Below are 25,870 nucleotides of genomic sequence, written 5' to 3' on the forward strand. Positions count from 1 at the left end.
GAACTAATATGCCAAGCTAGTATTTGTATTGGGGGCACATGAAAAATATAAATTGTTAGGCAGACTCTTAAGTCAACATATTTCAATAATCCCCAAGACATTTAAATTTCTAATGTGCTACACAGAATGGGGTGGGGAAGAGTATAAAAACTGCTCAAACGAGTGACTATTTTGCATAAAGGTCACAATCCTTGGAAGAAATGACAACTAAGTGCCAGATGAATTAAACATTACATGAATAAAATAATGACATATTTTGTTCACTATTGCTTCTTTCTGAAACTACAGGTCAGAAATCTGATCAAATGTTATTGAATACAAACACTTCAAGAAGCTGGTCTTACCTCACAGTTCCTTCGGATACATTCGGCACAGACAGGGTTACGTCTAGTGAAATCTGACACTGGCCCCTTAAGATGGACATCATCCTTAAGGCTTCCACTTCACTCCTGGGAGCATTTACTGAGGCACAGCCTAAATAAGTTAGTTTACTGAAAACTACACTGTCCTCATCAGCCGCTGGTGTGAAAGGGCTTGACCCTTCAGAATCTGAAAGAAACAATAAGAAGGTGATTATTTTCATTTTGAATTTTGTTGGCATGAATACCAAGTAAAAATCTACAAGTTATATTTAAGTTCTAAAATTAAATACTAATGAGATAACATGCCATTGCTCCAGAAGAAATGCCCATCAAAGCCAGAAATCTCACACCAGAACTCTGCCACCAACGCTACAATTTTTAGGTATGGCTGTAGTCTCAATCCCAAATCTAAAAGGTGACCTGAGATTCAGATCTGATTTAGCTTTCTGACTCTTCTAATTTGTTTTGACTTTATAATTTACATTTAGGTCAAAAATAATTTAGTATTTTACCACCACGAAAAATCCTATCTCTGTCTTCTTTCTGATCTGCTCTGTTATAATTATTTCTCTCATTCATCATCTTAGTTACTTTAGCCTGTTCTCTCAGTCCCCTTGCTTTCCCTTTTCCAATAAACATTTACAGTTTTAACATGCTACTTTCCCCAATGAGCCTTTGTAACTGCCCTTTTCCTCCTTACTTGCTATGTCTTTCATATCCCTTTTTTCAACCGGACAACTATTTCCACCAAGCTATACATGCAAACATCTCTTCACCAAGCATTATTCCTCTATTTCTCCAACACCATATTCAAATTCCTTCTTTCATGAAAAAAAATCTTTAAATACTCTAAGACTCCCTCAATGTCATATAACTACTGTTTCTCTTTCTTTGATATAAATGACATACATTTAGAGTGGACATATGTGTATGTATAACTGATTCACTTTGCCGTACACCTGAAATGAAATCAACATTGTTAAATCAACTCTATCCCAATAAAAATTTTTTAAAAAATGACATACATTTAAAGGGAAATCAGAATGGTACATATATTTACTCCTCTCACATCCCCCTGCATCTAGAATCTGAAGATTCTAAAGAATACAGATAATGGTTTTTACTTGCTCTGAATCAAACCTAGTACAGAATGGACACTCAAATATTAAAAACAATAACCTTCAGCTATGCAAGCAATGCAGCAATCCTAACCTCCTTGTCCAGGTTTCACTGGCAGGCTCATCTCTGGTTTCTGGAGCCCTACTAATGACACAGGGTTAATGGTGGATGAAGCTGAGAGCTGATTAGAAAGAGGCCCATCTCCTTCGCCATCCAGTTGTGACCTTTCCACAAGCTCCTTGTCCCCTGGCTGGTCGTCCACTGGAGGATCCATCAGCACATCTGCTAGCTCTTTTTGCAGCTGCTGTTCACTTCCATTCCCTATAATCTAAGGGTCACAAATATATGCAATCAGCAAAGAAAGAGACGCCACTACTGATTAAATTGGGTCCACATCTAGATAATATCATCAGCAATTCTTTTGATATACAGATATCTTCTGAACGTTTTTTAAAAAATATAGAATAAGATCTGCAATAAATAAGAGCTGTAGCTGCTCTCTCAATTCATACAATTTTTCATGAAAATGTGTACAGCGAATTTGAGACTAATACCCAGAAATATATGTGACAGTCTGTCAATTTTATTAAAAGTTTTCTACAGTGTTCTGAACTAACAACAACCAAAATATTTGTAATTTTACTTGTCTGGTGAGAAATAAAGCTTATTAAGAGGAGAAGCTTCTCTTATCCCTAAGGAAAAGGGAAAATGTGTTTGCTTTCAAAAATTATCAGTAGAAACATACTTATTAGGTAATAAATCATCACATGCATTTTACCATCGTTGCTATAAGTAAGTCTCCTGCATTTCTGAGGGAGACATCTCTGACATAAACAGTTCTTAAAGTTCTGAGACACTTGAAAAAAGCTGGGGAGATGCATGTATAAAATGACCCTGAAGCACTCCATTTCTATGTCAAGTATTTTTCTAGAGTCATGATGGTTTATTATTAGTTGCTCAACAAGGAAGTAAACAAGTGCTAAATCAAGTGGAGACCGCCCAATGCTAAGGAAAACCACAAGTGACAAAACCCAGTACTGTCACTAAATGCTTATTCAAGAAATACTAGAAAAATTAACAAGAGAATTAATTTAGGAAAAGGAAATCATGAGGGAAAAAAGTGTGCTGATTTAAGAGGGTTTCTGAAGACCAAAACCTGACAAAAAGTTAAAATGGGTGGGGCTATGAGATTGTTAAATACAGTGAGGTCTTCCCAGTAAGATTAAGGCACAAGTTAGGAAGCAAAATTCCAATAACAGAGGTACCAAGGAATCCAGTTTAAACATCTTTTGTAACTCTATAAAATTCAAGTCCCTTTGGATGTAAACTATGAGTGAGATACAGTCTTTAAGTCTTTTTTGCTATATTTTCCCAAGGAAATTCTAACATGTCAGCTATTCTTGCCTTGGGAATAAGGGCCAGAGAGGTGTTCAGTCTCTGGCTTCAATGACAGCATTTGTTGTTGTGAAATTCCTTTTATATTCAGAGTTACTGCTATTGGAACTACAATTCAGTCAAATAATATTAACTCTTTATTATGGCTGATCCTACGCAAGTGCAATCAAACTTCCTTTTTCAGAAGTTCTTTCAAAAGTTTTTTAAGCACTTAAAAAATAAACTAGAGCTTAGTTCCAATTAACCTCTTATTTTTTCAGAACTGGATAAGAAATACTGTATCACCTGCAGTAAATAAAAGATAGCCTAATTGAACCTAAACAATTTTCCAAGGGCAAGGAGAAACAACATAAGTAGGATAGTTACAGCTCCCTAAAAACAGATGAAGAAAAGATATTAGATTCCATGTTTAAGCAATCAGTAATTATAAATGGGAAGGCTATCAATAAAGAGCAAACTAAACTGAAGACATTTTACATGCTATGAGGTACTGTTTTTTCTTTGGTATATAGGGTAAATAAACTCAAGTTTTCTTTTGGATAGGTGTCCATTATAGTATATTCAGAAAATATATCACAAATCCTGAAAGAAACATGTTTATGTTTATCTTTTGTTTATACATGTTTGTCTTGCATTCTTCCCTTGTTTATAAAATCTATAAATGTAAGAACTGCTTCTATTTCTTCAACTGTTCCTTAAAGGGTAGGAAAAAGTAATGCACACACACAAAAATGTTGATTTTTAAAAGCTGCTTAAAAATAGGAACCTAACTTATGCCTTGAATAATTAGGTCCAATATAGTACTCAACACTTACCATGTTATATCATTTGTGCACCTTCAATCCAATTTCAAACTTAACTATCCATGACAAAAATTAATACTTATCTCAATTAAGTTTTTTGTTTTAAGACAGTCAATTAATCTTCCCTAGACTTACCTGGGAAATATTCAGCAATGCCTTTCAAGGTTCTCAAACTGGCATACATCAGAATCACCTGGAAAACTTGTTAAAGCACAATCTGTTGGGCCCTAATAGAATTCCTATTCAGTAAGGCTGGGATGTGCCTGATAATGTGAATTTTTAAAAAGTTTCCAGGAGATGGTGATGCTGCTAGCCTGGGGACCACACTCTAAGAACCAACCTTAGTTAATGGTTCTTAATCGTGACTACAAGACACAATTGACAATATCAGTAGGGAGCATGTTAAAATTAAAATACCTGATCCTCACTCTATCCCCTCAACTCCTACCCTAGCAACTAAATCAGTCTCAGAGACAAAGCCTTGGCATATGCATTTTTAAGAACCTCCACAGATGATTTACAAAACAGGTGGCAGGCCAGCTTAGGCCAGCAGGCTACAGATTGCTAACCCCTCCTATAAATGAACAGCTTAAACCAGCAACTGCTTATCTCTGACTTCTTATCAAAACAAAAATAAACTCATTATTAGCAGGATTTTCTGTTCCTTGCTGCCAACAGCATTCCTAACAGATACCACAATCATCTCTATAATGTGATTGCTGGTAAAGTAATCAAGGCACTTGTATTAGTGAAAGGACAGATACATAGACCAACAAAATAAACAGAATCCAGAAACAGACCCACACATACATTGGCCAATTGGTTTCAACAAAATTGGCCAGATAATTCAACAGAGAAAGGTAATAAAACAAATGGTGCTGAAACAATTAACTTGACATCATACATATGCAAAAACATCAATCTCTTTACATTTCATACAAAATTAATGCAAAATGGTTTGCAGATCTAAATGTAAATCCTAAAACTACAGTATTTATGGAAGAAAACATAGAAGAAAGTCTTTGTGATCCTGGGACAAAAAGATTTCTTAGGACACAAAAAGTATGCATAAAAGAAAAAAATGAAATGCACTTTATTAAACTAGAAACTGCTGCTCAAAAGACACTGTTCAGAGAATGAAAAGACAAGCCACAGACTTCAAGAAAATATTCTACATGTCTGATGAAAAAATTATATCCAAAATACACACAGAATTCTTACAACTCAGTAATAAAACAAGCAACCCAATTAGAAAAAAAAGGGCATTTCACCAAATATGACAACGCAAATAAGCATTTGAAAGAAACTGAGTATCATTAACCTTTAGGGAAACTGAAACCACAACAGGATGCCAATATATACCTATAAGAATGGCTAAAATTAAAAACAAAACAAAACAATCCTGACAATACCAAGGGCTGACAAGAATGTGTAGTAAGGAAAATCTCTCATACATTGCTGGTGGGAATACAAAATGGTACAGTCACTTTATGTAAATTTTATAAAGTTAAACATACACTTATCTATGACTCACTCCTAGGTGTTTACCCAAGAAAAATAAATGTCTACACAAAGACCTGTCTGTCAATGTTTATAGCAGCATTATTCGTAATTGCCAAAAACTGAATACAAAGTAAATGTTTACCAACTGGTGAATGGATAAACAAACTGCCATATAGCTATACAATGGAATACCACTCAGCAATAAAAAGGAATGAATTACTGATACCAAAATAACATGGATAAATCTCAAAAGCATTATTCTAAATAAAAGAAGTGGACACAAAAGGCTATATACTGTATGATTCAATTTACATGGCATTCTGGAAAAGGCAAAACTAGAGAGACAGAAATTAGATCACTGATTGACAGAGGCTGGGAAGGGGAAAGATGACGGACTAAAAAAAACTATAAAGGGACTTTTTGGAGTAATGAAAATATTCTGTATCTTGCTTGTGGAGGTCGTGGTGATTACTAAGAGTTTACACTCATTAAAGTTCATAGAACTGTATACTTAAAAGGGCTGTATTTTACTGTGTGTAAATTTTACCTCAATAGACTTGACTTACACTAAAAAGGGGATATTGATAGTGGGAGAAGCTATGCATGTGTGGGGGCAGGAGTTATATGGGAAATCTCTGTACCTTCCTCTCAATTTTGCTGTGAATCTAAAACTGCTTTTTAAAAAGGCCATTTTTTTTAAATAGAAAAAATGTCGTTTCTATGAAAGATGCAATTTGAGAACACAACTGTTCCTTTTCCCTACATGCCCCTCAAAGGGTGTTCGTCTAGGGTTCTGTTTTTGGCAATAACTTCATTTTACAGATTCTCCTGTGCCATTTCATCTACTCCCAACAATATGAACAATCCCTAACATACATCTACAACCCCTCTCTGTCTATTGGACAGACACCTTCAGCTAGATACTCCAAACTTACCGTGTCAAAACTTAACTCTAATCCTCTTTCTGTATCTTTTAAAATCAATGAATTGCACTACTTCCCACTCAGTGACCAAATGAAGGAGTATAGACATCCTTCACTCTTCTAATTCCCAAACTACTCACAAATCCTACTGATCCTTGCTCAAGTGTGCTTTCTTTTCCTTCTATCTCTCTGCATAGCTAACACCATAGGAACTTTCATTTTATGTGAGTCTGCTGGAAAGGTAGCAGTTTCCCTGCCTTCTTTCTCTCTCCCCTCTGATCTATCATTCATGTGGCCATTTGAGTTACAATTGCAAATCTTAGTTCTGATCAAACACTGCCTTATTTTTATACCCTTTCATGTTTCCTCAATGTCCACAAGATAATGCCCAAATTCATTACTATGTTCTATGAGTTTCCCACAACTCCACCCAGTTTACTTTTCCATCTCTTTTATCAGTCACATCAAAGTACTCAAATTCCCCAAGACACACCGTAAACTTTCAAACATCTAGACTCTGCACAAACTGTTCCCTTTCCTGGAAAGCCCTCCTCTCCTTTGCCTTTCTACTCTTAAAGACCAAGCTTAAATTCTCTTACCTTCTCTCGGAGATCTTACACCTGATATACGGCGTTTAATCACTCCCTCCTTAGGGAGTGCCACCATAATATTAGCATATATGTTTATTCTAGTATTCTACTTGTTTTAGAGAATATTTGCTCAGTGGCACTCTTCAACCGGACTTGGCATTATTAGACAGCAAAGACTGTTTCTTAAATCATCTTTATATTCCCAAAGCTTCCGGCAGCTTCGGGTACAGAATATATCTACAATAAGTATTTAATGAACTGAATTTTATCAATGCCAAGAATAAAAGCCAAATATTATTTTATCTAATTTGGATACTGGGTATTCCATAGATTTTGGTTTAGTGTTAGAAAAGAAAATCTGAATGATTTATTTTAGCTTTGTTACCTACTTAAAAGTAAACCAAAAAAATACCATTTCCTTTTATTATGAGTGTCATTCAGGTTTAACATTTACCATAAGACTACTGGGCAGACCAAAAAGCATGCTACAAAACACAATTATCTTTATTTTGAGGTCCAAAAAAGACTTCTAACTTAATTTAGCCCAAATATAAAAATAAAAAAAGCAAAGCAGATATGTATGGATAATACAACTAATATTTAGATTTGTGTTCATCTCCATGTAGTCTTTAAGAGGAGGGGAGAGTTCTTTAAAACAGTGAACTGAGAGGAAAAAAACATTAAGTAGCCAAACACACACATGAATGTTTGCAAGGACAGAGACTGCTCAGTGAATGACTTACTCATAATTCTACTTAACAAGTAGAGTAGTAAAACAATAACAAAAAGACACAACTGGAATCAGAGCTGGCTTGTGACCCAACTCCAGGGGCCACCATTCACATCACAGACTATTGTGAACAGCACCCCCAGGAACTGCAGAGTGTAGCCTATGCAACTGTACTTAGTAGTCCTACTTGGACTCCACAATAAGACAGATCTGAGTTGGGGACATGCCTCTGACACTAACACTGTTGGCTGCGGGCAAATTAACCTCTGGGAGCCACAACTATCTCATCTCTAAAATGAGAATGTTAATACCTATCTCACAAGATTGTCATGGTTCAATGATTCAATAATATGATCACTGGGCACATTATTTACCTTAGAGGCAGGCACTGAATCATGATTTTTACAGGGACTGTCTCATTTCTCACATCACAGTACCTGCCAACTACTAAGCATATAATTAGTATCTCCCTACCCAACTTTCAGCTATTTCTAAATAAACCTTGGTCCACCTACTGGAGGTGAAGTTAAAAAAAAATCAAATAATAACTTTAAAAAAAGTAGCTCTTCCACTTTCCTTGGTCGAAAGAAAACTAAGAACACAACCACTGTTTATATGCAAAAGCAGCATTACTGGAATAACATCTGTCCTTTCTAAATAATATCAAATAAAGGTAATAACTTAAATGGCAGAATTGGCTACAAGTCTATTTCCTTGAGAGCAAAACCACATTTATGGAACCAAAGGACAAAACATTCCAAAGGCAATATCCAGAGTCATTTCCTGGTCTTAATTTTCTACTTGTAACTTATAGTTCCTGCTTCCCTTCACTGCAACAATACCAACTATGCTCTACTTGATTTGCCAGTTATACAAAGTTACTTTTTGCAGTTTAAAGGTGCTTTTCCAGTAGAGATTTTATGTCTTCGAGAAAGGACTTCCCTGGTGGCACAGTGGTTAAGAAACTGCCTGCCAATGCAGGGTACACAGGCTCAATCCCTAGACTGGGAAGATCCCACATGCCTCAGAGCAACTAAGCCCACGCTCCACAGCTACTGAGCCCGCGTGCATAGAGCCCACGCTCTGCAATAAGTCAGAAGTCCGCGCACTGCAATGAAGAGTAGCCCCCTCTTGCTGCAACTAGAGAAAGCCCATGCGCAGCAATGAAGACCCAACACAGCCAAAAAAAAAAAAAAAAAAAAAAAAAAGAAAGTGTGTGCTAGAAAAATCCATAGACAATCAAAAAATTATAAGACAAATTCCTGATGATCTACAGTTTCCATTACTTGTGTCATACTGCAGTGAAAATACAAATGAAAATAGTTCAAACTAAATAATTCTGCTCAGCTTCAGGGTAAGAGCTGAACCATTTCAAAACAAGTATATAAATCTCAGTCTTATCAGAAAGCAAGGCACAAAAGAACCAGAAGTCCAATTCAGATACTGGAAAGTATAGTAACTAATCTCAAGTCCACTCAAATATTCTTTCTGTGATCTTTAACAAATCTCTAAAGCACTTTGAGCCTCATTTATAAACTGCAGTTGTTCTGATTATCCATCTCTTTCTCTTACTATATAAAGGAAAGACCAGAAAAACAAACTAAAATTACCATTAGGAATTACTAATGTTAATTTAGAAAGGGAAGGGAAAGGAACAGAGCCTTGTGAACTCATCTTTAAAAGTCAACTGAAGAAGGACCCAAAATACTTATGAATGTTTTGCTAAATAATGGGATTATGCCTAGGTTTTACCTACTTTCCTTGTCTGGATTTTCTAAATCAAGCTTTTTTTTTTTTTTTTTTTTTTTTTTTTTTGGCATTTTGGAGAAGGTTTTATCTTTTTCACCCCTTTACATTTTACATATTAAAGACGTATGCTGTAAAATCTGTCTGTTCACAAAATCAGGCTCAGATGTACATTAACTGTTGAACTTCTTCCACTGATACTTTTTTTTTTAGCTCTTTATTGGAATATAATTGCTTTACACTCTTGTACCAGCTTTTGAGCTACACCACAGTGAATCAGCTGTATTTATACATATATCCGCATATCCCCTCCCTCCCATGACTCCCTCCTACCCTCCCTGTCCTGGCCCTCTAAGGTATCACCCATCATCAAGTTGATCTCCCTTTGTCATACAGCAACTTCCCACTAGCTATCTATTTTACAGTTGGTAGTGTATATATGGCTATGCTACTCTCTCACTTCATCCCAGCTTCCCCTTTGCCCCCCGCTTCCCCCCAACCCCATGTCCTCCAGTCCATTCTTTGCATCTGCATCCTTATTCTTGCCCTGTCACTAGGTTCATCAGTACCATTTTTTTTTTTTTTTTAAGATTCCGTATATATGAGTTAGCATACAGTATTTGTTTTTCTCCTTATGGCTTACTTCACTCTGTATGATAGATTCTAGGTCTATCCACCTCATTACATATAGCTCCATCTCATTCCTTTTTATGGCTGAGTAATATTCCATTGTATATATGTGCCACGGCTTCTTTATCCATTCATCTGTTGATGGGCATTTAGGTTGCTTCCATGTCCTGGCTATTGTAAATAGTGCTGCAATGAAAATTATGGTACATGTTTCTTTTTGGATTATGGTTTTCTCTGGGTATATGCCCAGGAGTGGGATTACTGGGTCATATGGTAGTTCTATTCTTAGTTTTTAAGGAACCTCCCAAACTGTTTTCCATAGTGGCTGTGCCAATTTACATTCCCACCAACAGTGCAGGAGAGTTCCCTTTTCTCCACACCCTCTCCAACATTTGTTGTTTCTAGATTTTGTGATGATAGCTATTCTGACCAGTGTGAGGTGATAACCTCATTGCCGCTTTGACTTGCATTTCTCAAATGATTAGTGATGCTGAGCATCTTTTCATGTGTTTGTTGCCCTTCTGTATGTCTTCTTTGGAGAAATGTCTATTTAGGTCTTCCACCCATCTGTGGATTGGGTTATTTGCTTCTTTGGTATTAAGCTGCATGAGCTGCTTGTATATTTTGGAGATTAATCCTTTGTCCGTTGCTTTGTTGGCAAATATTTTCTCCCATTCTGAGGGTTGTCTTCTTTTCTTGCTTATGGTTTCTTTTGCTGTGCAAAAGCTTTTAAGTTTCATTAGGTCCCATCTGTTTATTCTTGGTTTTATTTCCATTACTGTAGGATGTGGGTCACAAAGGATCTTGCTTTGATGTATGTCATAGAGTGTTCTGCCTATGGTTTCCTCTAGGAGTTTTATAGTGTCTGGCCTTACATGTAGGTCTTGAATCCATTTGGAGTTTATTTTTGTGTATGGCGTCAGGAAGTGTTCTAATTTCATTCTTTTACATGCAGCTGTCCAATTTTCCCAGCACCACTTATTAAAGAGGCTGTCTTTTTTCCACTGTATATTCTTGCCTCCTTTGTCAAAGATAAGGTGCCCATATATGCCTGGGTTTACCTCTGGGTTCTCTATTCTGTTCCATTGATCTTTCTATTTTTGTGCCAGTACCATACTGTCTTGATCACTGTGGCCTTGTAGTATAGTTTGAAGTCACGAAGCCTAATTCCACCAACGCCGTCTTTCCTTCTTAAGATTCCTTTGGCTACTCGGGGTCTTTTGCGTTTCCATACAGATTGTAAGATTTCTTGTTCTAGTTCTGTGGAAAATGCCGTTGGTAATTTGATAGGGATTGCATTGAATCTGTAAATTGCTTTGGGTAGTACAGTCATTTTCACAATGTTGATGCTTCCAATCCAAGAACATGGTATGTCCCTCCATCTCTTTGTATCATCTTGGATTTCTTTCATCAGTGTCTTATAGTTTTCTGCATACAGGTCTTTTGCCTCCTTAGGCAAGTTTATTCCTAGGTATTTTATTCTTTTTGTTGCAATGGTAAATGGGAGAATTTCCTTAATTTCTCTTTCTGCTTTTTCGTTGTTAGTGTATAGGAATGCAAGAGATTTCTGTGCATTAATTTGGTATCCTGCTACTTTACTAAATTAATTGATTAGTGCTAGCTGTTTTCTGGTAGAATCTTTAGGGTTTTCTATGTATAATATCATGTCATCTGCAAAGAGTGACAATTTTACTTCTTCTTTTCCAATCTGGATTCCTTTTATTTCATTTTCTTCTCTGATTGCTGTGGCTAAAACTTCCAAAACTATGTTGAATAATAATGGTGAGAATGGGCACCCTTGTCTTGTTCCTGTTCTTAGAGGGAATTCTTTCAGTTTTTCACCATTTAGAACGATATTGTCTTTTGGTTTCTCATATATGGCTTTTATTATGTTGAGGTAATTTCCTTCTAAGCATACATTATTTTTATAATTAGAGAAAAAAATGACAAGAAGGCTGTTTGCATCTTGGGAGAAAAAGAAAAACAAGCATATTCAATTCTACTGCATGCAGTGGTCCTGACTCCAGGCTCTTTCAAGCCTCCTGATCTTTCCACATGTCACAGACTCTCTTCTTTGGGAAATTCTTAATCACTCTTTAAGGCTCTGCTGAATTGCTACCTATGCTATGAAAACCTTTCTTTTCTTCTTCAGACAACAATTACATTCTCATGTAGTTCTGCTCATATCTATATTCTAGCACTTGATGATTTTGTCATGACATATTTACTTAAGTGTCTCCCCCCCCACCACTCTGATCCCCTTAATTAAATTGTGTGTTATGGTTCAGTAACTTTGCTTGAATAAAAGATCTGCATTTTAGAGGACAAGATCAACTAACTAAAACAATTTCAGAAACTGAGTCAGAAGATTAGTTTAGGTTGTACTAAGTGAGAAGGAGTGACTTCTGTATCTGCTAATTATTTTAATAAAACTTGGCAACTTTTTTCCAACCAAAATAATGTCAGTGGGATTTTTCAAGAAAACTCTACAAAGATTAAAAAGCTTAAAAAAATTATCTAACTGAACTTTCTGCCTCAGAAGTACTATCTCATCAATGTACTCCCAACCAACATTTAAAGAGTATCTTTGGCTAAGAGCTGAAGGGTCTAAGATTCCTATACCAGAGGAGCAAAGTAGAGAAAATGCAACATGTTCTGAATTTATGAAAAATTCTCAGGTTTTGCTGTGAGTTGAGTTGTCAAACACTTCATAAAGAAAAATACCTGTTTTTTTAAATATAACTACACCATCACCTAAAGTTTTCCTTTAAAGGGCTTAACTAAACCATTATCCTCTCCAAGAAGCTTTCCCTGACTCCTCCCCCCCCGCCACCCAAGCTAAGTTTCTACCTGCTCTGTTCTATAGCATCCTCTATCATAGCAATGATCTAATTATACTGATGTTGAAAATCAAATATGGCCACAAAATCTCTACAGCTCCTCCATCAAGAGGTAGCATCTATTTCTCTAAACCCATGAATCTGGGCTGGCCTTGTGACTTGCTTTTCTACAAAAAAACATGGTAGTAATGACACCACGTAACTTATAAGCCTTAGCCTTAAAAGAGGCCTTACAGCTTTCATGTCTGCCCTAAGACTACCATGCTGTGAAGAAGCCTAAGTTGAAAACCACATGGAAAGAGAGACACAGTCAAGCCCAGTCCCTAGCCAACGCACCAGCTGAATGAAGTATGAGCCCAAGCAAGACAGCAAAATTGCCCAGTCAACCAACAAAATCATGAGAAATAATAGTTTTTCAAGCTACTGAGTTCTGAGTTAGTCTGTTACAAAGCAAAGACTAGCAGAAATGATTGCAATATTTTTAACAACTATCATCTACCCTAAGCTACAAGCATCTTGAGGACATGAACAATGTCCTATTCATCTTGATTCTCATTCAGCCTTTTAAGAACTACTCTTTGGCTGTGATGTTCTGCAGTTTCACCGTCATCCTGGTTGGGACTCATTCTGTTTTTTTAAGACTTATATCCTTTATCAGTTTTGGAAAATATTCAGCTATTATACCAATTTCCTTCTCCCTCATTCTATTTATTTTTTATTTTATTTTCTATTTTTTATTCTTTGACAGCACTTCACGGCATGCAGGATCTTAGTTCCCTGACCAGGGATCAAACCCGTGACCTCTGCAGTGGAAGAGCAGAGTTCTAACCACTGGACCACCAGGGAATTGCCCCTCCCGCATTTGATCCTTAAGGAACATATAGATACATGTTGGTCCTTCCCATTCTAGTCTCCACGTTTCTTAATTGCTTTTTCATATTTTATCATCTTTGAATGCTATTTTCTGAGTAATTTCCTCAGACTCATTTTGCAGGTAACATGTCTGTTGCACCTTTAATTTTACTGGGTCTAATTTTCACTTGTAGAAGTTTTATTTTTAGTTTGCTTGGTATATTAAAATCTTTTTCAATTTTGTTCTTTTCTAATGTTTCCAAAATTTTCTTTAAATCTTCAGTCATTTTAATCATACCCACTTTAAGGTTACAGCTAATAATTCAAATGCCAAAGTTTTGGTGAGATTTGATCTTACTGGGGTTCACTAACCCTTGCTCATGGTGAATTGTCCTTTGTAAATTTTGGATTGTGCACTATTCTTTATCAGAGTTATCTGGGAATACTACGGAGCCTGGTGGCAAGCATGTCCGTCCATAGTCTTATAACTGATTCTGTCAGGTGCCCCAAGAATATTATTAACCCAGAAACATGAAGGTAGTATAAATTCAAACCCCAAACACACACGAAGGCAGACCTACGGGTACAAATTCTCAACAAGACTCCCCTGCAAATCAGTGTCCAAGGTAAAACATAGAAGCTTCCTTATTTTTTTTCCTGTGACTGTAGGCAGGTTATTATTTTTTTTTCCCAAGTATATCCTTTCAAGTTAGGATGTATACCCTGAGGATGCTTTATAAGGAAATCTCAGTTCCAAAACCTATCTCTATAAAATCCCAGGCCTTCTCTCTTACCTAATTTAGCTATCAAAACCCAAGTCCACTGGTTTTAAAGAACAACAAATTTCCCCATAGCAGGCCCAATGTCAGCTCACACATATAGTTCTGGCTTTCAGTTCCCTCTTTGCTTTTGTTCCTTGGGGATTTTCTTTACATTTTTGTGAATACAGCTATACAATTAAAAGGGTATTTGTTATATTTCATCCAGCTTTCCTAAGTATTTTGTATTGAGACATTTTTAGGTTTTCTAAGTCATGTTTCCAAAAATGAGTTCTTATCCTTAGTGCCTAAAAGTAGTTGCTAGATTACTAGCTGTCAACTGAATATTCAACAAAACTCTCAATTAGAACTTTCGAGGTGGAAGAGTGACAGACAACACATTTGTAGTTACCCTATTATACCTTCTTCTGATGATAGATCTCACAGATTTAACAATAATTTTTTATCTTCACTTACTAGTTCTATAGCCAACAAACCAATATGCTGTGTAGATGTACTGAAATTACATGGAAATACATAGAGGACACATTTTAAATTTGGAAAACTTGTTGCTCAATTTCCTGGTCTACAAAACAGAATTATCCCCTTTTGGTGAACAGGACAGATGAGAGTGCAAGCAAAAAGTTCTCAGGAGGAGCCCTAAGGTTCCTTCCCATTTACCAAAGATGGTTCATCAAATTAGAAACAGGAAGAGTAAGTCAAACAGTACTTCAAAAATTAACAGGAAAATTTTCAAGTGGAACAAATCCAAAACGAGAGAAGACTGGTCTATTTGCATCTGTACTTGCTTATGCTATCTTCCTATTTCAGAAACTGTTCCTAGCTAACCCCTCCACTTACACACAGGAAACCCTTTTCCCTAATTGAATCAAAGATTTTGCTCTTACTTTGTAGTAGCAATGCCTCCCTCTTTACTGAATAATTCTCATCAGTATATAAATATCTTAAAATCCCTCACTGGAATCCACATCACCCTTCAGGTACCACTCCATTTTTCAGCTCCTCTTTTTTAGTAAAAATCCTTGAAACAGTTGTCTGTACTCACTGGCATTTCTTTCTCACCTCCATTTACTACGCAACCCACAATTATGCTGCTAATGCTCTCATCTTTCTTTTTGAAAACAAACAAAAAACACTCCTAGGATCCCTCTTATTTTTGCCTCCCTTTTATTTATCAGTCACCATCTAAAGCAACCTCTCAGAAAAATCTAACATACTTGGTTACTCTCACTTTCTCAAAACACTTTCTTCATGTCTCTTCCAAGGCCTTCCAACCTGCTAGCTTTCCTTATATATCACTAGTAATTTCTTCCCAGTCTTCTCTGGTGGTTTCCTTCATCCCAATCTCTAAATGCTAAAGTACCCCAAGAATCAACTCTGATCACTCATGTTTCTAGTATCTATATTCACTCTATGTGTGATCTCATCTAGTCTCATAGCTTTGATACAGCAGTCTATATACACATGATTGTTTTAAGTTGCTGATCTCAATTTCGAATATTTACATTTTAAATATCCTGCATTTGTACTCTCCTCCTTTCATGATTACTGGTTTAGATATCATATTTGTGTGTGAATGATTTCCTACCTTTACTGTATGTTTGCCTTTACTGGTGAGCATTCCCATTTCATAATTTTCTTGTTTCCAGTTTTGGCCTTTTCTTTTCCGCCTGAGAATTTCCTTTAGCATTTACTGTAAAGCTGGTTTTGTGGTGTAGAATTCTTTTAGCTTTTGCTTGTCTGTAAAGCTTTTGATTTCTCTGTCAAATCTGAGTGAGAGCCTTGCTGCGTAGAGTGTTCTTGGTTATAGGTTTTTCCCTTTCTTCACTTTAAATATATCGTGCTACTCCCTTCTGGTCTGCAGTTTCTGCAGAAAAATCAGCTGGTAACTTTATGGGGATTCCCTTCTATGTTATTTATTGCTTTTTCCTTGTTGCTTCATCTAATCCCATAGCTTTGAATACCATCTATATACTGTCGATGTCAGCCACCAATCTCTCCTGAACATCAATCTCATACATGTAACTAACTACCTGACATCAAAAAATGGACATCTAATAGTCATCTCAAATTTAATATGTCCTAAACAGGACTTTTATTCCCCTGTCCCCGCCTCAATTCTGGTCTTCCTACCTCCTGCCCATTTCACTAAATGCCACAACCATATACCTAACAGCTCAGGCCAAAATCTAGGAAGCATCTTTACTTCTCTCTGCTTCAAATCCCACCCTAATACCAATCAGTTCTACCTTGAAAATATATCCCAAATCACAACATGTTCCCTCTCTAGCCCAAGCTAACAGTATCTCTCCCTTTCAGGACTAAAACAGCCTGCTCCTCTCGCTCCCAATCTTGACCAATGCCAGCACATGTGTATAGCTCTGGCTTTCAAGTTTCTCTTTGCTTTTGTTCCTTGGGGATTTTCTTCACTTTCTTGTGGATAGAGCTATGTAATTAAAAGGCTATCTATTGTATTTCACCCAGCTTTCTGAGGTATTTGTATTGGGACATTTACACATACAGTTCACCCATTTAAAGTGTACATTCTATTCTATGGTTTTGAGTATATTAACAAATATGTGCAACCACCACCAAAGTTGATTTTAAAATATTTTCATTACCTCAAAAAGAAACACCCTACCTCTTTAGCTATCAACTCTCTTCCCCCAATATCTCCAGCCCCAAGCATCCATTTATTTATTTTCTGCCTCTAAAGATCTGACTACTCTAGATATTTCATATTACTGGAACCCTATAATCTGTGGACGTTTGTGACTTGCTTATCACTTAACACAATGTTCTTCAGGGTTCACGTATGTTGTAGCATGCATCAGCACTTCATCCCTTTCTATGACCAAGTAATATTCCATTGCAGACCACATTTTATGTATCCATTTGGTAGCTGATAAACTCTTAGCTGTTTATATATCTTAGATACAAGTAATTTATGGTTTGCAAACGTTTCCTCTCATTCTGTGGGTTGACTTTTCACTTTTTTGATAGTATCCTGAGGTAGAAAAGATTTTACTGTTGATACAATCCAATTAAATCTGTTTTTTTTTCTTTGTTGTTTGCACTTTCAGTATGATATCTTAGAATCCACCACTAAATCTGAAGTCATGAAAATTTACCCATTTTCTCCTAAGAATTTTATACCTTTTAGCTCTTACAATGAGGTCTTTGCTCCATTTTGAGCTAATTTTTATATACAGTATGAGCTAAGGGTACAACTTCATTCTTTTGAATGTGACTATCCAGTTGTCCCAGCACAATTTGTTGGGGAAAAAAAAATCCATTCTCAATTGAATGGTATTAGTACCCTTGCTTCAATCAGCTGACCAAAGAAACACTGTTCTATTTCTGAATTCTCAAACATATTCCAGTGATTTACATGCCTATCATTATGTCAGCACTACACTGTCTTGATTACCACTGCTCTATGTAAGTTTTGAAATTGCAAAGTGTGAGTCCTGTGACTCTGTTTTCTATTTTCAACATTATTTTGGCTATTCAGGATCCCTTGCTATCCCATATGAATTTTAAATTTGGCTTGTTAACCTCTACAAAGATGTTATTTGGGATTCTGATACGGATTTTGCTGAATGTGTAGACCAATTTGAGGAATAATGCCACCCTAACAAGTCTTCTAATGCATGAACACTGGATGAATTTCCACTTATTTAGGTCTTCTTTAATTTCTTTCAACAATGCTTTGCAGATTTCAGAGTATAAGATTTGTACTTTTTTAAACTTCATGCAAAGTATTTAATTCTTTTTAATGTGATCATAAATGCAATTGTTTTCCTATTGTCATTAAAGATTGCTCCTTACAAGTGTATAGAAATAAAATTTATATCTGTATGATGATCTTGTATCCTGCAATCTTGCTGAACTTATAAGTTTTAATAATTTTAGTGGGGGACTTCCCTGGTGGCACAGTGGTTAAGAATCCACCTGCCAATGCAGGGGACATGGGTTCGATCCCTGGTTTAGGAAGATTCCACATGCTGCAGAGCAACTAAGCCCATGCACCACAACTACTGAGCCCGCACACCACAACTACTGAAGCTTGAGTGCTCTAGGGCCCGTGTGCCACAACTACTGAGCCCATGTGCTGCAACTACTGAAGCCCATGTGCCTAGAGCCTGTGCTCTGCAACGAGAAGCTATCGAACTGAGAAGCCTGCACACCACAACGAAGAGTAGTCCCTGCTCGCCACAACTAGAGAAAAGCCCTCATGCAGCAATAAAGACCCAAAACAGCCAAAAATAAAATAAAATAAAATGCAATACTATTTAAAAAAATAAAAATTTTAGTGAATTTCTTAGAATTTTCTACATACAAGATCACATCAACTGCAAATAGAGATGATTTTTATTTCCTTCTTTCCATTATGGATGTCTTTTAGAATTTTACATGCCTAACTGCTCTGGATACAACCTCAAGTACAATGTTGAACAGAGGCAGTAAGTACAAATATCCATGTATTGAGCCTAAACTCAGGGGGCAAGAATCTGCTCTTTCACCAGCAAGAATTTTAGCTGTATGTTTTTCACAATTGCTATTTATCTAGTTGAGGAAGTGACACTGTGTTCACAGTTTGTTTTCCTCATTTGTTTACTTTCATGACAAGGTACTGAATTTTTATCAAATGCTTTCACTGTGTCTACTGAAATGATTATGTGTTTTTGTTAATTCCACTGATACGGTATGTTACGTTAATAGATTTTAATACATTAAACCAAACTTCGATTCCTGGGATTAATCCCACTTGATCCTGGTATGTAATCCTTTTTATATGTTGCTCAATTAATTCTGCTGGTGTTTTGCTGAGGATTTTGTCTCCATATTTATGAGATATTGACGTGTAGTTTTCTTGTGATATCTTTGTTTAACCTTGGCATCAGCACAGCATCCTCATAAAATGAATAGGAAATAGTCTCTCCTTTTCTATTTGTTTTGGGAGTGTGTTAAGAACTGGTATTCTTTTTTTTTTTAATGTGAATTTTAGTATGCTTGATATTCCAGAGATCTCTTAAACTATCCTTTTTAAAAAAAAAATTAATTTATTGGCTTCCTTGGGTCTTTGTTGCTGCGCACAGGTTTTCTCTAGTTCTGGCGAGTGGGGGGCTACTCTTCATTGCAGTGTGTGGGCTTCTAACTGTGGTGGCTTCTCTTGTTGTGGAGCACGGGCTCTAGGCACGTGAGCTTCAGTAGTTGAGGCATGTGGGCTCGGCAGTTGTGGCTCACAGGCTCTAGAGGGCAACCTCAGTAGTTGTGGCGCACGGGCTTAGCTGTCCCTCAGCACATGGGATCTTCCAGAACCAGGGATCAAACCCGTGTCCCCTGCATTAGCAGGCGGATTCTTAACCACTGCACCACCAGGGAAGCCCCAAGTACTGGTATTCTTAAACATCTGGTAGAATTCAGCAGTGAAGTCATCCAGGTATATGTTTATTACTAATTCAATCTCGTTATGTGTCTATTCATATTACTTATCAGTTCCATTAGTGTTTTTCTTGAAATTTGTCCACTTAATCTAAGTTCTCTAATTTACTGGCATATTACTGTTCATAAGGCTGCTTTATACTCCTTTCTATTTATGTAAGTTTGGTAACAATGACCCCTCTTTCATTTCTGATTCTAGTAATTTGTATCTTCTCTTTTTCTCTTGGTCAATCTAAAACGTCAATTTTGTTGATCTTTTCAAAGAACCAGCTTTTGGTTTCATTGATTTCTCTCTTGGCTTTCTCTTCTGTTTCATTAATTTCCATCCTAATCATTTATTTCCTTACTTCTGCTTGTTTTAGGTTTAGTTTGCCCTTGTTTTCCCAAAGTCTTAAGGTAAAATATTAGGTTACTGATTTGAGTTCCTCCTTCTTTCATAATATAGGAACCTACAGGTAGAAATTTCCCTATAAGCATTATTTTAGCTATATTGTATAAGTTTTGGTATATCTTCATTTTTATTCATCTCTAAGTATTTTCTAATTTCCCTTTTAATTGCTTCGTTGACCCATAAGTTATCTGGGAGTATGTTGTTTAACTTCAATGTATTTGTTAATTGTTCAGTTTTACCTCTGTTATTGATTTCTAATTTCATTCCGCTGTGGTTGTTAAAATAATTTAGGTGTACTTGAGAAGAAAGTATATTATTGTTGTTGAGTATTCCATAGATATGTCAGGTCAAAATGGTTTATAGTGCTGTTCTTGACGTCTATTTACATATTGGTCTTGTGCTTATTTTTTTAATCCATTATTGAAAGGAAGTATTATAACAATTATTGTTGCATTATCTATTTCTCTCTTCATCTGTCATTTTTTGCTTCATGTATTTTGAAGTTCCTTTATTAGATATTTCATTTTTGGACGTTTCTGGTGGCCTGACCTTCATAGGATTATAAAAAGCCCATTTCATCTCTAGTAACATCATTTGTTTTAAAGTCTATATTGCGTAACATCACTATAATCACTTGTTTTCTTGTGATTGCTGTTTGCATATCTTTTCCCATCTCTTTAAGTTAAATCTATTAATAACTCTGAATCTAAGGTGTCTCCTAGATGTTGTTTTATCCAGTGCTGACAATTTCTACTTTTTGATCATATTGCTTAATGCATTCACATTTAATGTTACTATTATATAGTTCAATTTAGGTGTGCCATTTTACTTTTTGTTTTTTATTTATCTGAATCATGTATTTTTCATTCCTTTATTCCTCCCTTACTTCTTTCTTTAGCATTTAGTAAATAACTTTCTAATGTACTGCTGACACTTCTTTAATAGTGTATATATATGTATATGTGTACACACACACACATAACATGCACATACCACTGTAGTGGTACCCCTTTGGATTCTTACTCTTCTTCCCCATCTCATCATCCCTCCCCCCAGGCAACCACTCTTCTGCTTTCTATGAGAGTAGATTAGTTTTTCATTTTTAAAAATTATATATAAATGGAACACACAGTATGTGCTTTTATTTATGGAGGAGGAGGGGATGTCTGGCTTCTTTCAACCAGCTTAACTATTTTGAGATCATTCATGATTGTGGTAACAACAGTTCATTTTTTTTTTTTTAAGAGTTTACTTCTCACATATTGTTTTATTTATTTTTTATAAAAGGTCTGAGAAAAGGTCTTTGTTTTATATATATATATATTCCAACTTCATTGAGACAACTGAAATAAAACATTGTATAAGTTTAAGGTGTACAACATGATGATTTCATACACATATATACTGGAAAATGATTACCACAATATGGTTAGTTAACACAACCATCAACTCACATAAGTACCATTTTAAAAGATTAATCTCAGGAACTTTTAACTATATAGTGTAGTATTGTTAGCCATAGTCCCAATGCTGTACATGAGATCCCCAAAACGTATTCATTGCCTAACTGGAAGTCTACAAATACTCTTTGACCAACATCTCCTCATTTTTTCCACCACCACTGTCCACCTCTGGGCAACCACCATTTTACTCAGTTTCTATGAGTTTTATTTTTTTAGATTCCACATGTAAATCATGGAATGTGAAATATGCTGTGTTTCCACATTTGTTTCTTTCAAAATGTTTTCTGATTTCCCTTTTGATTTCTTCTTTGACCCACTGGTTGGTCAGGAGTATGCTGTTTAACTTCCACATATTTGTAGATAAGTTTTCCTCCTGCTGTTGATTTCTAGTTTTATAACACTGTAGTCAGAAAAGATATCTGATATGATTTCAGTTTTCTTAAATTTGCTAAGATTTGTTTTGTGACCTAACATACACTGTTTTGAAATGGTCCCTCTTTTGGTTTCCATTGCATGGAATAGCTTTTTATCCCTTCACATATGACACATGGATGAATCTGCTTGTGTTCTTAAAGCTGAAATGAGTCTCATAGGCAGCATATAGTGTGGTCTTATTTTTTTAATACATTCTAACACTGTGTCACTTGATTGGAGAATTTAATTCAATTGCATTTAAAATAATTACTGATAGATAAGAACTTACTAATATTATGTTATTAATTGTTTTCTGGTTGTTTTGTAGTTCGCTTCTTCCTTTTTTCCTCTCTTGCTATCTTCCCTTGTGAACTGATGATTTTCTATAGTGGTATACTTTGATTCCCCTCTTTTTACCTTTTATGTATCTATTGTAGGTTATTACTTTGTGGTTACCATGAGGTTTATATAAAACATTTTACAGGATATTATAACAGTATATTAACAGTAACAACCTAACTTCAATCACATAATTAAAAAATCTACCTTTTACTTCCTCATTTTGTTTTTGATGTCACGATTTAACTTTCTATATTATGTATTCCTTGTAGCTATAGTTATTTTTGAATACCTTTGTTCTTTAACTTTTATACTAGAGTTTCTTAACACACCACCATATTACAGTATTAGACTATACTGATTTTGACCATATACTTATCTTTTCCAGTGTGTTTTCTATTTTCATATGTTTTCATGTTACTAGTGTCCTTTCATTTCAGATTGAAGATCTCCTTTCAGCACTTTTCTTAAGGTCTAATGATGACCAACTCCCTCAGCATTGATTTTGGAATTACAGGTATCCCCCACTTTCCAAAAGTTTACATTACACTACTTTGCTTTTAGAAAGACCTACATCAGTACGTGTTTTCGCTAACTGAAAGAAACCTGAAGAGGATTTTTGCTTTCATGAAAAAAGCAATTACTGTACTTATGTAGGTCTTTTGTAAAAGCGAAGTGGTGTAACAAACTTTCGGAAAGCAGGGGATACTCTTCACTATATGCCATTTCCACTTATAAAGTTTCATGGGAACATTCTACTTTCAGATCAAGATGGAAATCTGTTATCATCTTCTTTTTTTTTTTTGGTCCATGTCATGTGGCTTGCAGGATCTAAGTTCCCCAACCAGGGATCAAACCCGAGCCACTGGCAGTGAAAGCACAAAGTCCTAACCCCTGGAGCACCATAGAATTCCCTCTCCTTCATTTCTGAAAAACAAACTTTGCCAACTAAAGCATTCTTGGTTAGTAGTTTTTTTCTTTTAGCACTTTGAATACATCATCCCATTCTCTTCTGGCCTGCAAGGCTTCTGCTAAGAAATCTACTAAAAGACATATGGGGGTTTCCTTTGTAATGTGAGATGGTTTTTCCTTCTTGCTGCTTTAGAAACTGTTTGTCTTTGATTTTAAAGCTTTATTGTAATCTATCTTGGAGAGGATCACTTTGGGTTGAAATGTTGGGGGAACCTATAAACTTCATGATTTCGGATATCCAAATCCCTCCCCAAATTTGGGAAATTTTCAATCATTACGTCTCTAGATGAGCTTTCTGTCTATGTCTCCCTCTCATCTCCTTCTGGGACTCCAATAATGCATAGGTTGATCATTTTAGTGACATGCCATAGTTCACACAGGCTTTCTTTACTACTTTTCATTTTCCTTCTGTTCTCAGACTAGATAATTTCAAATAATCTGCCTTGTACTTCACAATACTTTCTTCTGCTTGATCCAGTCTGTTGTTAATGCTCTCTATTGCATTTGTCTCCCCTAAGATGATGATGGGTGCTCAAGTGTATGGTTTCTTCCAACCCCGCAGAATCAGGCTGACTTTTTGCACGTGCTCACTAGCCATGTGCAAAGACTCATACTTACCACTCTTGCCCTCAGGGCTGTGCACAGGGAGCCAGCCATGGGGTAGAGACATGTCTGGGTAAGGTGTGTGGAGCTCAGAGGTGTCCATGGGCCAGCTGGTGGATTGGCAGGGGAGATGTCCCCAGTGGCTCATGGGTGGGCTTCCTGACGGAGTCCCCAAAGCAGTTAGTAGGATCCACATCCCTTTAATATGTTCCATTCCCAACCCTGGCTGCTGTTCTTTCAGCACAACTGTTGACCCCCAGGTTGTGCAGTATATGACTCAGTATTCTGGGTGGAGTAAGAAAGAAATGGGCCTTTTTGGCAGTGTACCACAAAGCTGGGGAAGTCAGGTACTCAATCACACATTCTCACTTTCCCCCATGGAAGAAATCATGAGATAAGTATCTGGTGGCACATAAAATAAAACTGTCCTTTCATTGTCTTCAGTGGGTCCAATCTTGGATGTTTCTGCCCCAACAATGTGCTGGAAATTCTTCACGGGACTCATTGATGTCCATGAAAGCACTCTTATCCTTTAGTGTCTAAATTGGTGTGCTTTGAGGGTAGGATGGTAGAAAACTCCTGTACTGACATTTTGATGACATTTCCTTCCATTAATTCTTCTTTTGCCAGTTGAAATTTATTGTTGAGCCTCTCTAGCGAATTCTTCATTTCAGTTATTGTGCTCTTCCACTTCAGAATTCCCATTTGTTCTTTTTTTGTAATTTCTATCTCCTTAATGACATATTCTATTTGATCTGACATTGTCATCATACTTTCCTTTATTTCTTTAAGCATGATTTCTTTCAGTTCATTGAACATATTCATAATGGCTACTTTCAAAGTTTGCATATTAAATCCAACATGTCACTCTCACAAGCAGTATGTCCCACCTTTTAAAAAATGATGTATGGGAGGACTTCCCTGGTGGTGCAGTGATTAAGAATCCACCCGCCAACGCAGGTGACACAGGTCTGACCCTGGTCTGGGAAGATCCCACATGCTGTTGAGCAGCTAAGTCTGTGAACCACAACCACTGAGCCAACAGGCCACAAATACTGAAGCCCACATGCCTAGAGCCCATGTTCCACAACAAGAGAAGCCACCACACCACAACGAAGAGTAGCCCCTGCTCATCTCAACTAGAGAAAGCCTGTGCACAACAACAAAGACCCAACACAGCCAAAAAATAAAACTGAATAAATTCCAAAAGATTAAAAAATAAAAATGATGTATAGATAGTATTTTCTTGTTTCTTTGCATGTTTTTCATTTTGTTAGAAACTAGATATTTTAAATTTATTTATTTTATTTTACTTTTATTTATTGCTTGCATTGGGTCTTTTTTTTAAAATTTATTTATTTATTTACTTTATTGGCTGTGTTGGGTCTTTTTTTCTGTGTGCAGGCTTTCTTTTAGTTGTGGTGAGTGGGGGCTACTCTTTGTTGTGGTGCGCGCGTTCCTCCTGTTGCAGAGCACGGGCTCTAGGTGTGTGGGCTTCAGCAGTTGCAGCACATGGGCTCAATAGTTGTGGCTCACGGGCTTTAAAGCGTAGGCTCAATAGCTGTGGCACATGGGCTTAGCTGCTCTGCAGCATGTGGGATCTTCCTGGAGCAGCAACTGAACCCATGTCCCCTGCACTGGCAGGCAGATTCTTAACCACTGTGCCACCTAGGAAGCCCCGAAACTAGATATTTTAGATAATATGTTGTTCCAATTCTTGGCACTGGTCTCCACACTTTGGGATTTGTTATTTTTAATACTTGCTTGTTTGTTTAGTGACTGGCTGACTTATTTTAGTAAATTCTATTCCCCTAATTCCCATGGTGGTAAACCTTTGATGTTGCTCCTCTGAGGTGATTTGGATTTGCCCTCAGTCATCCTGGGATAGTAGTTTTGGCAGGATGGTCTGTCTCTGTCTATGACTACATGTAGTTATTAAACTCCACTAATTGTGGCTGATTTGCTCTG

General features: G+C 36.4%; 1 protein-coding gene across 5 annotated transcripts in view; it reads right to left on the minus strand.

The window, feature by feature from the left end:
* The window catches only part of RABGAP1 (RAB GTPase activating protein 1), a 169,929-nt gene that overhangs the window by 109,728 nt on the left and 34,331 nt on the right, over positions 1–25,870 (minus strand). For all 5 annotated transcript variants that reach the window (XR_009051204.1, XM_057720393.1, XM_057720394.1 and 2 more), the window contains exons 3-4: positions 1,575–1,809; positions 345–549 (exon numbers count right to left, since the gene is read on the minus strand). Coding sequence is in view for 4 of the 5 variants with exons in the window: in XM_057720393.1 (XP_057576376.1) it covers positions 345–549; positions 1,575–1,809 (440 nt within the window). In the remaining variant the exon portion in view is untranslated. The remainder of the gene's footprint in view (positions 1–344; positions 550–1,574; positions 1,810–25,870) is intronic.

Source organism: Hippopotamus amphibius, chromosome 2 (genome assembly GCF_030028045.1).
Source record: "Hippopotamus amphibius kiboko isolate mHipAmp2 chromosome 2, mHipAmp2.hap2, whole genome shotgun sequence".
In the NCBI taxonomy this organism is placed as follows: domain Eukaryota; kingdom Metazoa; phylum Chordata; class Mammalia; order Artiodactyla; family Hippopotamidae; genus Hippopotamus; species Hippopotamus amphibius.